General features: G+C 41.3%; 1 protein-coding gene across 1 annotated transcript in view; it reads left to right on the forward strand.

Moving 5' to 3' along the window:
- LOC135196973 (uncharacterized) overlaps positions 1-17,249 on the forward strand; it is a 41,141-nt gene that overhangs the window by 22,593 nt on the left and 1,299 nt on the right. The window contains exons 2-7 of the mRNA XM_064223847.1: positions 6,426-8,621; positions 8,976-9,217; positions 9,337-9,494; positions 9,632-9,795; positions 9,931-10,118; positions 12,198-17,249. The exon at positions 12,198-17,249 is cut by the window's right edge and continues 1,299 nt beyond it. Coding sequence (XP_064079917.1) covers positions 6,444-8,621; positions 8,976-9,217; positions 9,337-9,494; positions 9,632-9,795; positions 9,931-10,118; positions 12,198-12,219 — 2,952 coding nt within the window. The 5' untranslated portion in view covers positions 6,426-6,443 and the 3' untranslated portion in view covers positions 12,220-17,249. The remainder of the gene's footprint in view (positions 1-6,425; positions 8,622-8,975; positions 9,218-9,336; positions 9,495-9,631; positions 9,796-9,930; positions 10,119-12,197) is intronic.

The following is a 17,249-nucleotide window of genomic DNA, read 5'->3' on the forward strand; positions in this document are numbered from 1 at the left end:
AGGGCGTGGGACGGCTTTGGGTCTGAGGAACGGACCAGTACCGAGTTCCTCCTCTCTCTTTCCCAGAGAGATGGTGGACCCTACAGTGGAACAGCGGCGCACTGATGACAGTGACCGCTTAGTCCACCAGGCAGTCTTGAAGGAAGCTGGGCAGCCTCGAGCCACTGCGGCTAAGCCTAAGAGCTTGGCTAGTGCTTCCTCTGCGGCTAAGACGACGGCCTTGTCGAAGCCAAGAGGAAAGACTCAGCCTTCGACCTCTTCTGTAAGGAGTAACTGTAACCAGCCCTCCTTTTCCTGAGGAGGAGCTGGGAAGAAGAAGTCGAAGAAGGGGAAACGCTAGGAACGGCGTTCCCCCTCACCTGCTGCCGGAAGTGGGGGGGTGCCTGGCGAGCCATTGGGCAACTTGGCAGCGCCGAGACCTGGATAGTGGATTTCCTTCGGGAGGGATATCTACTACCCTTCGAGTTGCGGACACCCCTCACCTCCAACCCGGTCCATCTACAGACGTACGACCCCAGTTCTGCCAGGGACGTAGCACTTCGGCAAGAGGTAGATGTCATGCTGAGCAAACGAGCTGTGGAGATCGTATGGGATCAGTCGCCGGGCTTCTACAGCCAACTTTCCTGGTGGAGAAGTCATCGGGGGCCTGGCGCCCGGTGATAGATCTCCCTCCCTAGAACCAATTCGTTCGCCAGACTCGGTTCACGATGGAAATGGCATGTTCAGTGCTCGATTCCATCAGGGAGAATGACTTCATGCTTTCTGTGTACCTGAAGGATGCGTATTTCCAGATACTCATCCACCAGTCATCCAAGAAGTACCTCCACTTCATCCTCGACGGGACAGTGTACCAATTCAGGGCACTTCGTTTCGGTCTCTCAACCGCCCCACAGGTGTTCACGTAAGTGTTCACTCTGGTGTCGGCTTGGGCCCATTCAGTAGGGATACGTCTTCTGAGGTATCTTGATGATTGGCTGGTCCTGGCGAGCTCCCGCTCGCAGTTGCTACAGGACAGGGATCGACTCCTCGAGTTTTGTTGCAATCTGGGGATTGTGGTGAACTTCGAGAAGTCAGATCTCGAGCCCAAGCAGAGGATGAAGTACTTGGGCATGCTGATTGATGCGGAAAAAGGGCAAGTCTTCCCCGCAGACTCGCGGATCAGCAGGTTCAGGGAAGCAGCTGGACGGTTCCTGTCCCTACAGGAGCAGCCAGCTCAGCAGTGGCAGGTCATGATTGGCCAACTGTCGTCTCTCGAGAAGTTAGTCCCTCACGGGCATCTTCATCTGCGGTCTTCAGCGGAGACTAAAGGAGAGTTGGTCACAGGCAAGAGACCCACCGTACTTCCCCATGTCTCTCACGGAGGAGGTGAGGCAGGACCTAGCCTGGTGGCTGAACGACGGGAACCTCGTAAGAGGAGCGCCTCTTTGCATTCCCCTTCTTTCCCCCCCCCCCCCCCCCCCCCCCCCCCCCCCCCCCCCCCCCCACCCCCCCCCCCCCCCCCCCCCCCCCCCCCCGGAGATGCTCCTGTTCTCAGACGCATCAGCCGAGGGATGGGGCGCACACCTGGAGGAGTTAGTTGCTGGCTGCACCTTCACATCAACGTCCTGGAGCTCAAGGCAGCGTTTCTTGCTCTCCAAGAGTTCCAGGAATGAGTGATGGGACACTCAGTGGTATTGATGAGCGACAACACCACGGTAGTGGCAAGTGATGTTGCAAGTGCACGAGTGGGCCGTAGTTCACTCAGTAGAGCTGTCAGCCCAATACATTCCAGGCAAGAGGAATGTAGTGGCAGACAAGCTCAGCCGTCGGAATCAGGTGATAGGAACCGAATGGTCCCTGCACCCAGACATGGCGGAAAGGCTCTTCAACCTGTGGGGCGTCCAGTCGTGGATCTGTTCGCCACCTGGCACAAAAAAAACTCCAGGTTTTCTACTCAGTTGTGCCGGACCCATGGGCAGCTGCAGAGGACGCTCTTCAACACCCGTGGGACAACCTCTTCGTGTACGCCTTTCCTCCATTCTGTCTGATTCGCAAGGTGATCAGCAGGGTGCTGGTCACCGCAAATCTTCGGATGATTCTGGTGGTGCCCAAATGGTGTCAGGCTTTTTGGTATCCGGACCTGCTGGCTCTGCTCGCCGAAGCACCAAGAGAGATTCCCCCTTGGCACAACCTCCTGTGCCAGCCACATGTGGAAGGTACCACCAATCGGTTCGGTCCCTGTCTCTTCACGGCTGGCTGTTATCCAACATCTTTTGCGAGGAAGAGGCTTTTCTCGCCGAGCAGCAACAGAGATGGATGGGTACCTCAGGCAGTCCTCTGCAGCTGTATACCAGGGAAAGTGGTCCGTCTTCTGTGGCTGGTGCTACTCTTCAGCAGGTAGCAGATTTCCTCGTCTTCCTTCGCCGAGAGAAGCTCCTCTCTGTCTCCGCAGTCCTTAAGCTGCGGGGAGTGGACATCTCCACTTCCATGGAGATCTCCCTCCTGATGAAGAGCTTCGAGACGTCTTGCCCACCCACCCAGGGAACTCGGGCCCCCAGGGTGGGACGTGACTCTCGTCCTTAGGAGTTTGACTTGAAGACCCTTCGAGCCACTCAGGGAGTCGTCAGACAAGGATCTGACCCTCAAGACCATCTTTCTGCTGGCACTGGCATCAGCGAAGAGAGTAGGGGAACTTCATAGTCTTTCTTTCGATGTCAAGCACACGAGGGGATGGGGATTGGTGACACTTGATTTCGTCCCGGATTTCGTAGCGAAGGCTCAGAACCCTTCGGTCCCTGACAACCAGTTCGAGTCATTCACGATCCCCTCCCTGAAACACTTCACCGATGATGATGCGAATGAGATGCTGCTTTGTCCTGTGAGGGTGCTATCTGAAGAGAACTCGCCACCTCAGGCCTGAGTGTCGACGCCTCTTCGTTAGCACCGGGGTTACCAAGAAGGAGGTGTCCAAGAACACTCTTTCTTTCTGGCTTCATGAGGTGATCAGGAAGGCGTACGCTTCAGAGACGAGTGACGACACCGGTACCCTTCGTCTGAGAGCCCACGAAGTCAGAGGTATTGGTCCAACCTTTGCGTTCCGCAAGAACTTCTCCGTGGCACAGGTGCTGAAGGCAGAGGTTTGAGCCAACCAGACCACTTTCACGTCCTTCTACCTTCGGGATATCGCCCACAGGTCCTTGGACACCTTTTCCTTGGGACCCGTGGTGGCTGCTCAACAAGTTGTGTGGCTTACCCAGCTCCCGAGGGGACAGAACAGCATCGCATCCTTGTGTGAATGCGTGAATGGGAGAGCAAATGAGAGTGTGACTGGCTTCTCTTCCACCCCCTTTCTCTCCTCTACCTGTGGGCAGAGGGCTGTGGTCGTCACTACGCTGGACAGGAGGCCGATGCAGGTAAGCTATGCGACTGAGCTCCGTCCTATCCCTTTCAGTAGGGATAGGAGCGTTTTCCACCACTCCCCTAACAAGGGGGTGAGTGGATGCCAACTAGAGACAAACCCATGACCTCATATTTGGCTCTTGAGTAGGAACTAGTTCTTGCTTGATATCCATAAGAGGCACGCTTGCCTCCCTCTTATGAAGTTGGTTCAGAGGTCTGGCTAGTGATCCTGCGGTGCACACCCCGATCGGCTGGGCAGAGGCTAGGATCCCTCCCTCTGCTCTTACGACCAGGGAGGGAACCAAGGTCGGGCGAACACCAGTCTGTTCTTGAGACTCAGATTCCACCCACCAATAAGTGAGTCTTCCATATGTTAAAGGACCGAGGGTTTGTTTTACGTATCGGAACAAATCACAATTTGTCGTAAATTGTATTTTTCCTAACTGTACAAACCTTAGGTCCTTTACACATAGTCCCACCTCATTCCACCCCTCACTCTGCTCCTGGGCCTAAAGCAAAGTGAAGCTTCACCTCCCAGCTGGGCGGGACACCTGACTATCGAACAAGCAGTTAACTACCGAACTACCATGTTCAAAGCTTTCGACCGGTTCCAGCTGGCACTGATTACATTCCATATGTTAAAGGACCTCAGGATTGTATAGTTAGGAAAAATACAATTTACGACAATTTGTGATTTTTTACTGTGTTCATGTATAATATACTATTCTGTATTTGATAATGAACATCCTGTACGGTAACTAACTCCTTTGTGTCTATGCGAACCCTCTTCCTCCTCTGAGGAGAACCCACGTAGGTTCCCAGACTACATCTGGGACAAGAATATTTGTATATTATACCAGAGGAGGAAGTGAGGGGGCATAACCGATCTTTAAATCGAAACAAGGAGCCAATTGTGAGTGGATTATCAAAAGTAAGTTTTAAATTTAATGCAGCAAAGTATTTTTATGCGATATTTATAAGTTCAGCCCTAAAGGAATCATCGTGCAAATGTGGGAATCGGGCAAAAAAGAAGGCTTTGGAACATTTACTTCATTGGCGTTAGAGCAAAACTTTATTAAGAGCCTTATTGACGAGCTTTGTGGGAAAACAGTTATTGGTAGAATATGTTAAAAGAAAGGTCATTTCCTTATGAAAGACATGCCAGGTAGACGTAATGAGACGGCTCTATAGACAATAGTAAAAATGGAGTTAGATTTAAAATTATGAAAACAAAACCTATGAAAATTGATTCCCAAATCTGTATACTCGTAAGTCTTTTCCTAAAAATGATAGTATTGAACTGACTGTTTCCTCGAAAGACTACATCTAAAACTGAAAGACGGCCCGTTAAATTCCTCTCTTTATTTTAATAATAATAATAAAAGATACATTGGCGATACATTCACCCTTTTCGGGCGTATTTTGACCGATTCATTTTTGGATTTTGTTAATTCCTATCACCCAGATGTTAAGTTTACCCTTGAAAGGGAAGTGAACGACCATCTTTCATTCTTAGATGTAGGAGTCTTTCGAGAAAAGAGTCAGTTTAATTAATACTACCATTTTTAGGAAAAAGATATAGATTTGGGAACCAATTTTCATAGCTTTTGTTTTCATAATTTTAAATCTAAATTCATTTTTGCTTTTGTATACAGTAGAGCAGTCTCCCTGACATCTTACTGGCATGTCTTTCATGAGGAAATGACCTTTCTTTTAACATATTTTACAGATAACTGCTTTCCCACCAAGCTCGTCAACAGGGTTATTTACAAGGTTCTTAATAAGGAGTTTTGCTTTAACGCCAATAAAATAAACGTTTCCGATTCCCATATTTGCACGATGATTCCTTTAGGGCCCAATTTACAAATATCGTACAAAAATACTGTGGTGCATTAAATGTAAAACGTATTCCTCATTCCACTCACAATTGGCTCCTTGTTTCGATTTAAAGATCGTTTATGGCCCCTCATGTCCTTTGGTATAGTGTATAAATATTCTTGTCCCAGATGTAGTCTGGGAACTTACGTGGGTTCTTCTCAGAGGATGATGAGGGTTCGCATAGACTGCCACAAGGGAGTTAGTTTCTGTGCTGGATGTTCACTATCAAATCCGGAACAGTCCGTATACGTGAACGTAGTAAAACATTAAAGTTCCCATTAAATAAGATGATTTTGTCATTGTGGGTCAAAACTCCACCCCAAATGAATTATTGATTCTGGAGAGTCTTTTCACTAAACAACTTGTTCCGCAGTTGAACAGCCAGTCCACCTCCACTCCCTTGTATCTCTCTATACGTATTGTTTTTTTGTAAATTCTTTTAGGTTTTGTTTATCTCTTGCCATGGTAGGTTGACACCCAGCGGTCCTCAAATATTTTTTAACTTTGTATTTTATTTTTTTCTTCTCTCTGAAGTCTTTTTATCTACAAATGTGTGAAGTTTTGGTTTACCTTTTAGCTAGTTTTTAAATGATTTTTAGACAACTTGCAAATTCATATAATTTATATTGGTCATTAATTCATTGTACAGACACTGAGGATGCATTCAACTGAATGCGAAACGTATCAGAATAAATTTTCATACTTCGTCATGTTTGTTCCAGCTCCTCCTCCCTCTGCATTTTATCACTTTGGCCGACGCCTGCTTTCTCCATTCACATAAACACAAACACACACACACACACACACACACACATATATATATATATAATATAATATCGCGATGCTGTGGGATCGTGGAATGGGTGCCATAGTGATGATTACGTTACTTAGGGTGCCATCATTAAAAAAAGATTGAGGACCACTCCCATAATGACTGAAAAATTTAAATACAGTAACGGGACTGTAGTCTGAAGTGTTTAAGAGTAGAATAATGTCAAAAGAATTGTATTTGTATAAAAGGCGAGTAAACTAATGGTTATAATAACATGACTCAAGAATGTTCATTAAGCATTGATAAAGAAAATTTCATTATTAATTTAAACATGTACTTTGAAGATACATTCAAGACGACAATCTTATTGATCTATATTCTCATCATTTTCTTTCAGCTGTCACTGCGTCGTAAAATGGCAGCAAATCGTAGCGTTGGGGGGCTGGATGACATAGACTACTTATGCTTGAAAGTTTTCAAGATTGTGAAGAGTGAAGCCCGTATTGTTCTATACTGCATATGGAATTGGGGTTGCAAAAGAGACCTAACAGCGCCCTTCGAAGATCATGTAAAAAACGTACTCAAATGGAGCAACAATAAGTATAACAAAACGTTTGATGATACCATGCAAACAAAGATTAAAAATAATCCAAAAGGGGACGAATTTGATGTGAGTTTACTGTACGCATGCATTTCCTCCACTTGCACTGGATTCAGTGACTCTGACACAAAGACATTCATAAGACCAATCAAATTCTTCCGGAATGACGTAATGCATAGTGATATAGTTAAAGATGAGGCCTCCATGAATGATGCAATTGATAAAATTCGGCAAATGTTGGTAGATGCATTAAACAAAGCAAAGGAAGTTTATTTAGTGCCTGAGAATGAAATAGACGGTATGATACAACGCATGGATGAAACCATTAAAGAGATCAAGGAAAGCCCTGTTCCCCTGCATGACATCGAGGACTATAGAGTAAAGGTGAAAGAGCATCGAAAAGCCCTTGAAAAGCTCGTTGAAGAGAAAGGCGTGAGTTGTTTGAAGAAAACCTTCAAATCGCTCTCTAATGTAGATCCAGCTTCTTGGATATCTGGGAAGGAAAGATTAAATATCGAAATGATCTATATAAGACTTGAAATGAAATGGAAACCAAACAGTGGCAGCAGCTCTTATGAACCTATTGCACATGAAAGTTTGCTGTGTCAGGCATATGAAGATGGAATCGTGCCAAAGATCATTATAATACAGGGTGAAGCAGGTTCTGGAAAAAGCACTTTAACCAAGTTTATTTTGGCAGACTGGGCTAAGAATTCCCCGTCTATTATAGGGCTACAAGAATATGATTTAATTCTTTATGTTGAATGTAAGAACAGGCGTATATCTAACTTTACAGATTTGTTGACTTCATTAATGCCGCAGGTTTCATACGAAATGACAGACACAGATTTCCGGCGCTCTGTGTTGGAGAAGAAGACCCTCATAATTGTTGATGGCCTAGATGAGATGAATGAAAACTCTGAGAAGCTTCTTACTGAAATGTTTGAAATCTACCAAAGTAGGAAAGACAACAGATTCCAGTTCATCATGACAACTCGCCCACAGAAAATCAAGATTAAAGAAACACTGTGGAGCAAGTTCTCTACAGTTCACATCAAGATCCACGGAGTACCTGCAGAAAGAAGAGTGGAATTTGTCCAAAAGCTTCATGATGAAATGGTCAAAGAAGGTCTAAGTAAGGAAGACACGAGTAAGTTAGTGGACTACATAAAGTATTCAGAGTGCCGCTTGCAGGAACATTATCGTCTTCCTCTTAACTTAACCCTTTTAACGTACCTCTGGGCCAACGATTCAAAGGCTGTCAACTCTGTTACTTCCACTACCCAATTTTATGTTGCTGTCCTGAACCTCCTAAAGGGTCGTGTTGTTTCCAGAATACCTCAGGTATCCTCAAATCCCATTGAGGTGTTCATAGACAAATTATTAAATAGGATTTTTCAGGTCTCTTTTGAGACACACAAAGGAAACAGTCTGGAGTTGAGTGAAAAGTGCTACAAGAAGCTGGAAGATGAATGTAAGAAACTGAATCTTCCTTCAGAGGAAATACTTGGTGCATTCTTTGTTGCTCACGATAACTATAATGTGGACTGTGGTCCTAATAAATATAATCTTTTTGTCCCTCATAAATCAATAATGGAGTTTTTTGCTGCCAATCACATATATTCCTGCTTAGTTGAGGACAAAGTTGAGAGATGGAAGGAAGAACTAGAAGACATCAAAGAAAAATACCCCGAGTTATCAATTGTATACAAAGAAGAAAGTAAACCAAAAACACTTAGAGGTTTACTAAAAACTCTTTTAAATGATGGAAAAGATTTAAGTCCTAACATTTTACCTCATTATCAGAATACTTTGATTCATTTATCAGGACTATTGGCACTTCAAGACAAAGAAGCTCTTCATAAGTATGGGATTGAGCTTGTGGATATTCTAGAGGAATCTGAAATCAAAGATTCCCAGTGGCTCGACCTGTTAGCTGAGGCAGATTGTGACCCATTACTTTCCACCTCGATAGCAGAACACATATCAGGGGTTAGTTGACGATCTTAATCTTTCTCCAGCAGAATGCAATAAGTTTTTCTATATCAATGCCTGAAAAAAGTGTAGATGATACTTTGATTTTTTTTTTATTAAATAAGGTTGATACATATACATTTTGATTTGGATATCTGTTCGCTTCCCTTCCCTATGTGCTTTTTATATTAGTGCCTTCATTCAGGCTCCCTTTAACCTGTACTATTCACATGGAAAGGCACGAGTCTCATTTCCTCTAGTTCTGACAGCAACTTGCCCTTTCAGTACCCATCATTATCAGTGAGAATTGAGTCTAGCAATGAAAATTCTTGGGAATCTATGTACAAAAGTATGATCCTATTTTCCTCTCAGAAGCTTGTGATAGAAGATGGACACACCCTTGCAGCAATTCAACTCTTCAAGGACTTGGACTCTAAAACACCTGTGAGGGTTATACTTCAGGATGAAGTTAAATATATTCCACAACTCGACACTCTGATGGAGAAGCTGGCTGAGCGGGATTGTGCTGTGGAACTTCTCCTCAACAACCATTGGAAAAATCCAGATAATGGACTGTCCACCACATACTTGGAGAAACTGGTTAAAAACTCAAAGTAAGAAAGCCACAATGATTTAAATGCATTTAAGCAAACTATACTGTATGATTAAGTCCCTTTATTATATATAAGAATGAAACACTAACTTTGAAATACATCACAAAGTTTCATTACAGTTGCAGAGTTACTCGCTTCACTGGAAACCTGGACAATATTGAAATGCTCCCCAAGTACCTAGAGGATGTTAGATTAACTATTTCCTGTAATAAGCAGGCTGAATTGATCTGCAAAGGCATTGCAGAACTAGATAAGGAGCTACATCTGAGTTATATTGGTAAGAAAGTATCAGTAGATTTTATTTTCAAGACAATTCTTTAATTGATTCAAAGGGTGCTGATATTTATGACCAACCACTCAAACCTCATGTTACTTTCTTCAATTAAGTACAAATGCACATTTTCTTCTCTGCAGGGATTCATGTCATGAAAGGAGTATCACCATCCTTCTTGAAACCACTACCTGTAGTGAAGCCAAACCAGAAAGAAAGTGGCACCATTTGGCTCTCAGACATCAGCAACGATGACGTCTCCATTGCTTGTAGTCTCATCAAGGCTTTACATCCACCAAACATGCGAGTATTTGTGGTATTGGGGAGCAATTTTCAAAAAGGAAATATAGTTTTATTTCATACTAAGCTTTGGGGGAAAATTTTCTTGTGAATTTTAAATTTAAAAAATAGTTAACAAGTTACATCATGAATTTGCAGGAAGTTTCACAGCATCATGTTTCCCCGTTGTCAACTGTCACTGAATGGATTCGATTGTCTGCTGAACGAACTAGAAAAACAACGGGTGCAAATATCTAAGAATATCAAAACAGATTCTCAAGCCCTCGGTATACATGAGGTACCAACTCTAAGGAAACTTACTAAGAAGTTGTTTGACTGTTTATTTCACCGGTTAGTACAGTATTTTCAGTTTTCTTTTGGAACATTTATGACTAGATTTGTTGTGTTTTTTCTTGTAACCAAACAGAAATTATCTGGCAGTCCACCTTTCAATTTTGTTAGTTACAGTATAGTTGTGTATAACTGAATCACGAAGATATTTATCTATCTATAATTGTGTAAGACTTGTCTGTGAAGTTGTGGAAAACTTTCAAGGAGAATTTTTTAAAGGCATCCCAAAGTGGGTGTAACTTCAAAGAGAAACAAACTATTTTCTTTTGTAGTATAGCTGAACATTGTTTGAACTAGACCATGTAGCTCTTACAATGAAGATAACTGGGAACTGAGCTATGTCTCTTTGGCAAGCCAATTACAATATATGTAAACAACTGCATCATACATGAAGGCTGATGGGAAGAATATTTGATTGCCCTTACTTGGTTAAGGCACATCCCCAAAAGGATGCAATACAATCCAGATGGTGGATGCACTGATGGGGCAAATAATAACGTCAAGGTTTGAAGTTCACTGTGGTTTTTGAGGTTGCTCAAAAGAATAGTGACACTCCTGATTCCCTAATTCAGAAGGGAGGGTGAGAAGGGGTGAAATGTGAAAATAACCAAAACGACAGATATTAGTTCTAATCCATAGTTTTTGAGGTCGCTGAGATGAATAGTGACATTCCCAATGCCCTTTAAGACCAAATTTAAACCCAACTGGGAGGGGGATGAGAAGGGGTTGAAATGCAAAAATAACCAAAACGAAAGATATTAGTGGCTAATCTAAAGTTTTTGAGATTCGCTGAGAAGACTAGTGCCCTTCACGATGCCCTTTAAGTCCCCCTTTAAGTCCAAGCTCAGCCCCAATAGGGAAGGGGGTAAGAATGGGGTGACATGTAAAAATAATAAAAAATGAAAGATATTAGTGTCTAATTCATACTTTTTGAGGTCGCTGAGAAGAATAATGACTCCTGATACCCTTGAAGTCCAAGTTCAGCCCTGAGAGGAAGGGGGATGACATGTAAAAAACAAAACAAAATGATAGATAGTAGTATCTAATCAATAGTTTTAGAAGTTGCTGAGAAGCATAATGACCCTACCAATGCCCTTTAAGTCAAAGTTCAGCTCCAATAGGGAGAGGGTGGGAAAGGGTTGGGAAGGGAGTGACTTATAAAAATAATAGAAAACGACAGACATTAGTGTATAATCCATAGTTTTTGAGGTTGCTGAGATGAATAGTGACACTCTTGATGCCCTCCAAGTCCAAGCTTAGCCCTGATAGGAAAGGGGGCTGGGTTGGGGGGTGATAAGTGTTTGACATGTAAGAATAACCAAAAATGAGATATTAGTGCCTAATCCATAGTTTTTGAGGTCGCTGAGAAGCATAGCGACCTTTCCGATGCCGTTTAAGCCCAAGTTCACCCCAATAGGTAGGGGGTGAGAAGAGGGTAAGAAGGGGTGACATCTAAAAATACCTGAAAACAACAGATATTAGTGTCTAATTCATAGTTTTTGCAGTTACTGAGATATATGGCAACACTCCTGAATCCCTTTATGTCTGCCAGGTTGGTCAGCTGGTATAAAATAAAATTACTTTTGTTATGTAAATTTTGTTATTTAAGTAATTTTATATGTGAAAGATAATCATAAAGTTAGATTTTATTACATAGTATATTTTAATCATTCAAAAAGATAATGTGAAACATATTACTATTCATAAATCACTGTAATACTAACAAGAACTTTATGTTCTGTGATGTTTTCACACCTAGTTTGTCAATTATCACCTCTATGAGCGAGAGGCATGATGATATAAGCCTTAATGTGCCTGTGCTGTCCTAAGCAGTGAATTAGATGCCTGGTAGTTTGTCGCCTCAAGTGGTTCATATCGGCAGGGGAAAAGGAATTGGTCTAGAAATCTCATCTCAGAATACTTGCTGAGATCCAGGAGGTTTACATATTTTGTGATCTTAGGGCCAAAGTCGTAGGGTAAAACAGAATTGGTGATGTTAGGAAACAAAAACAGAGCATGCCCTATAAACCCATTTTCTTGGAAGCACTTGGTACTAAGCAACTGTTTGTTTCATTTCAGTGATGACGGATGGTCGACTTAGTATAGATTTGGATTCCATGGTGATGGAGATCAGCCAGCCAGAGACTAAAAGTCCTTTTGATCAGAGGATGATATTCATCATTATATTAATCCACTACAGCACTACTTTCTTTTGTGGATCATAAATAGAGCCATTATATTTTTGCTAATGTTATAAACACAAAATACAAAGTTCATGTTTTTAGGTAAAATGAGAGTGATGCTCAGAAAGACAGACGTAATTCCCTAGTTATCAAACCCTTCTCTGGAAATCAGAGAGAAACCAAGTTCATGTTAAGTGCCTTTACAAAACTTGAAGTTTCCAGATTAAAACAAATTGAGAACCAAAGTGATAAAGCTTCATTATACTTACTTGCACTGAGTGTTTGGTAATCAACAACCACTGTTAAGAATTTAAGTGTAGCCTAGTCTTTGAGTCTTTTGTTGGTTTGTTTAGTTACACCCTACCAATTATATTCTAATTTTCTATTGTAAAGTATAAGCAAACAAGTGCTTTTCCAACTGCATTTTGTATCCATGATCTAAACAGAGTTTGAGAATTTGATTTAAAAGGCTGCCTCTCATTTAAGGTCCCGACCGTCTTCATTTTTGCCCTGAGATTACCACAGCATCTACAATTTGGTACCCAAAACCCGATAAATAAGTACTCAATTAATATTAAGAAGTTTAAGCCCTAAAATAAGTAGATATGGCAACAGCATAGGAATTATTGAGGAGATAGTCAGCTGCCAATGGTTGGTAAACTTGATCTGTTACAGGTAGGGGCTGAAGCAGCCAAATGTTTGAAAAGTAAGTATTATTACTGAGACTGCACTGCATCTGTTTCCAGAATATATAAATCAGAAGTGAACTTCCCATGTATTCTGGTGATTTGACTGAGTGGCAGTATTTTTGGGAAAGACTTGATGTGCTAGTTTACCAGAGTGAGCTGCCAGTTCATAACAAGTTTAGTTACTTGCAATCATTACTTCAAGGGGAAGCACTAACAGTTACTGAATCATTTTTGCTCAGGTTCAAGGCCTACTGAATGTTTCCTTTGCACCCAGAGGCAAGTGAGCTTACATAGTCTTTGTGGAAGTTACAAGTCTAGCTGTTGAAGCATGTAAGAAGTTTAAAAGCCCTTGCATCAGCGGTGACCAGTATAGTGTGGTGTTGACTCCTGTCATCCTGTCTTGACTTCTGCAAGATATGTAGTTAGAATGATCCAGGGAATGTGCAGGACATGAAAGTGATTTGAAGTATGTGGCTGCTGAAGTTTCTTCAGGAGATCCTGCGTCATGAAAGGTCAGAAACATTTAATGAGTTATCCATGGAGAAGAAGGTGCAACAAGAGGCCGAGAGAAAAAAGGTTAATTTGGCTTTAGTCTTGCAGATGTAATACAAGGAAGGTCCCCCATGGTAAGTGTTTTGTCAGAAGTGCCGCCTTTCTGAGCAGTTAGACAGCCATAATCATAGACTCAAAATTTATATGACAGTTAGAACTGTTTTAAATGTTTTCTTAAGGGACATCTCTCTAAAGATTGTAAAATAAAAACAAAATGTACTAAATGTATTGGGTTTTATAAGGTTTCATTTTGTAACTATGGTAAATCGAGTTATGAAACTAGTAAATTTCTCGTTAAACAAAATACCAGTAATAACTTAAATGATCAGGCTAATGTACAATCAAGTGTTGCTGTCAATACCGGTACTGTTAAGCATGTTATCATTTCTCATGATCAAAGATTGAAGAGAACTGTGCTTCAGACAGCTAAAGTCAACTTCATACAAGTGGTGGTAAATGCGTTGAGGCTGTTGTAAATGTTTGATTTATGAGCAGATAACACCTATGTAGGTCGTAACTTTGTTAGCAGAGATAAGCCTAAGTGGGGAACATCTAAGTACATTCCATATTGAGCCTTTGGTGATGGGAAATCACAAAACATGAGAGAACGAAATGTATATGAATTTAATCGACATCCAGGGTAAAAACCATTCTATACTTGCAGTTGAGGTTATGTCTATTTGTCCCCTTTTGAGACGTCAAAAGCTACCTGATGATATTTTCCAGTCCTTTTCACATTTAAAGTTAGCTGAGGACTATGGTTATAACCGTGATCTCGTTTTGGATATTTTTGGATATTTTGATTGGTGTTGATTATTATTGGATATTTATTAAAGCAGATACTATTGTAAGATTTGAGGATTTAGTTGCCAGTGAATCAGTGTTTGGTTATATTTTGTCTGGTTCATGACTAAGGGTCCATAAGGAGATTATATCTCATCAACTAACTGTTGTGTATTAATATATAGCTAATAATGTTAATGAGTCTGACTGACATAAAATTTGGAGGTACAGTTGAGTATGTTTATGTCAGGTATGATGTTGCTTTATGGAAAAATGAAGGTGCTAAATTGAGTTTACTTAACAATGAGAATAAAGCTAAGATGAGATTAGCTGTGCTCAATCATAAACTTCAGAAAATCCCTTATCTGAAAATGGAGTTTGACAAAGTACTTATTAGTTATGAGGAGGATAGCATTATTGTTGAGGTACCTTTTTCTGAATTGGAAAGTCCTTACCCTTATGCTACATAGACCTGTAATTAACACACCATTTCCTCAAAGTTTAGGCCTGTGTTTGATGTTTCAGCAAAAGGACCTGATGACGTTTCTTTGAATGATTGTTTGCAATCTATCCTTTATTTCTTGATCTTGTGGAAGTTTTATTAATGTTCAGAAGATGGAATATCGCTTTGACAGCAGACATTATAAAGGCTTTTTGTAGCAATGTGGTGACATAGTACATGTATTGAGATTTGTTACAGTGCCTATTGGAATACTAGTACAGTCTTTACTGAATGCTACTATTAAACATCATTTGGATTTACACAATGATTCAGTTACATTTCAAGAGCTTAAAGAGAATTTGTATGTAGATGATTGGCTCTCAGGTGCACAGTTGAAGAAGCCAGTAGAATGTTTAGCGAAGTTCAGAGTATATTATTAGATTCTGGTATGACTTTATCCAAGTGGCACACTAACAATGAATTTTTGATTAATCAGCATTATCAGTATTTTGAACAGAGGTTGAGGATGTAACAAAATTGTTAGGACTATATTAGAACTTATCAGATGTATTTTGATTTAAAGGTCTCAACTTAGTTGATAGTTTTGAGTTTAATTATGCTAAAAGAAATTTGTTAAGTATGATTGATAGATTATTTGACCCATTTGGCTTAATAAGGCCTTTTACCATGTGTGCTAACATATTGTTTCAAGAAATATGGCATCTAGGCTCTGACTGGGATGAAATGACATCTCCCTTCTGCTAGTATATAAATATAGCATTAGACTCTCCTCCCAGTCCCTTGGCATTTCTTCCTCTTCCTATATAGCTTTTAATAAATCCAGCATCTATTTCTCCCCATCTGTACCTAGTAATTAGATCATTACAATTGGAACTCCGATGGACCTGGTGTTTTACCATTCTTCATTTTACTCTCTTTACTTCTCTATCCTGTGTCTCCATCAGTGGTCTCTCCACCCTCTGTGTTTCCCCCATCTCTTCTCTCTCATTTTCAGTATTTAAAAGTTGTTCAAAATACTCTCTCCATCTCTGCTTAATGTCTTCATCCCTATACAAAATATTTCCATCCTTATCCTTGATGACACCCAATTTACCAAATCCTGTCTCTGCCTTTTCCTCAAGTTTGAAATCTTACAAATATGGCTCTTCCCACCAGTTCCTCTGCTTCCCCACACATATTTCTCTCATGTCTGCCCAGGTATTTTCCATTCTGTTACCCTGTCCAACTTGTACGTTCCCCCTTTCTCACAGTCCTCCAAAATTGCTCCCACTTTTCTCCTTCAAGTTCCCAAATCCTAATTCTAGATCTTCTCTTTCTCTTCTTGGGTTTCCTCCCTCTCATTTTCAAATCCATTACCACCAACCTATGTTGTTTAACACTTGCTTCTCCCAAGATTACTTTGCAGTTCATCACATTGCTTTTATCAGCTTCTCTAACCAGGATATAATCTATTTGGCTTTGCACTCCTCCACTTTCATAAGTTATCAAGTACTTATCCAACTTCTGAAACCATGATTTCATACATGCCAATTCAAAACTCTTAGCCATCTCCAATATATAATCCCTATCTTCATTTCTAATGTCAAACCCGTGGCCTCCGTGTACCTCCTCATACCCCTCTCTTCTCTCTACCACCCTGCCATTCATATCAGTTTCTATTATTGGTTTTTCGTCCTCCCTCACTGTTCTACTGACAGCCTCAAAGCTCAAACTCATCTAAATAGTTCTTTATCTTGCGATTGGCACCCCATCTGAGGAGCGTATGCTGGTATTATACTTATTAATTTGTCCCCTATTATTATTGGAATCTTTAGAAACCTATCATTTACTCTCTTTATTTCTACCACTTTTTCCTTCCAGTTGTTACTTATAATTCCAACTCCATTTTCCCTTTTGTGACCCGCTGTAATGAAACTTAAACCCATTCCCTATCTCTCTAGTTCCCCTCCCTTTCCACCTAGTCTCATGCACACTCAAGAAATCTATCCTCCTCCTCTAAATCACATCTACTATCTCCCTCAGCCTTCCTGTTAGAGTATCAACATTCCACGTACCTGCTCTTATCTTCCACTCTTTCATTAACTTCTTTGGCTGGAATTGTGAACCCTGTGATATCCCTCACCCAATTATCACATCAGAAGGGGGATTCTGACGCTCTTCACTTACAACGTCAGGCCTGGTTTATTGTCTGGCACAGGGTCTTTTATGACCTCGTGCCCTTGCTGTAATCAACGACAGTTATTGGCAGTGGGCCTAGCCTTTGACTAACAAGTCCACCTGCCAGGCAGCAGCTTCCGCAGTCATTGGCAGTGGTTCTAGCCTTATACTAAAAAGTAAGACTGCAAGGAAGCAGTTTCCACATGTATCAGCGGTGGGCGTAGCCTTTTACTAAAAAGTAAGAGTGCAAGGTAGCAGCTGTCCTTTTAGAGCCTTTTACAACACGCAGAACCTATGGTTGTAG

The sequence above is a fragment of the Macrobrachium nipponense genome, chromosome 18 (assembly GCF_015104395.2).
Source record: "Macrobrachium nipponense isolate FS-2020 chromosome 18, ASM1510439v2, whole genome shotgun sequence".
Taxonomy (NCBI): Eukaryota; Metazoa; Arthropoda; class Malacostraca; order Decapoda; family Palaemonidae; genus Macrobrachium; species Macrobrachium nipponense.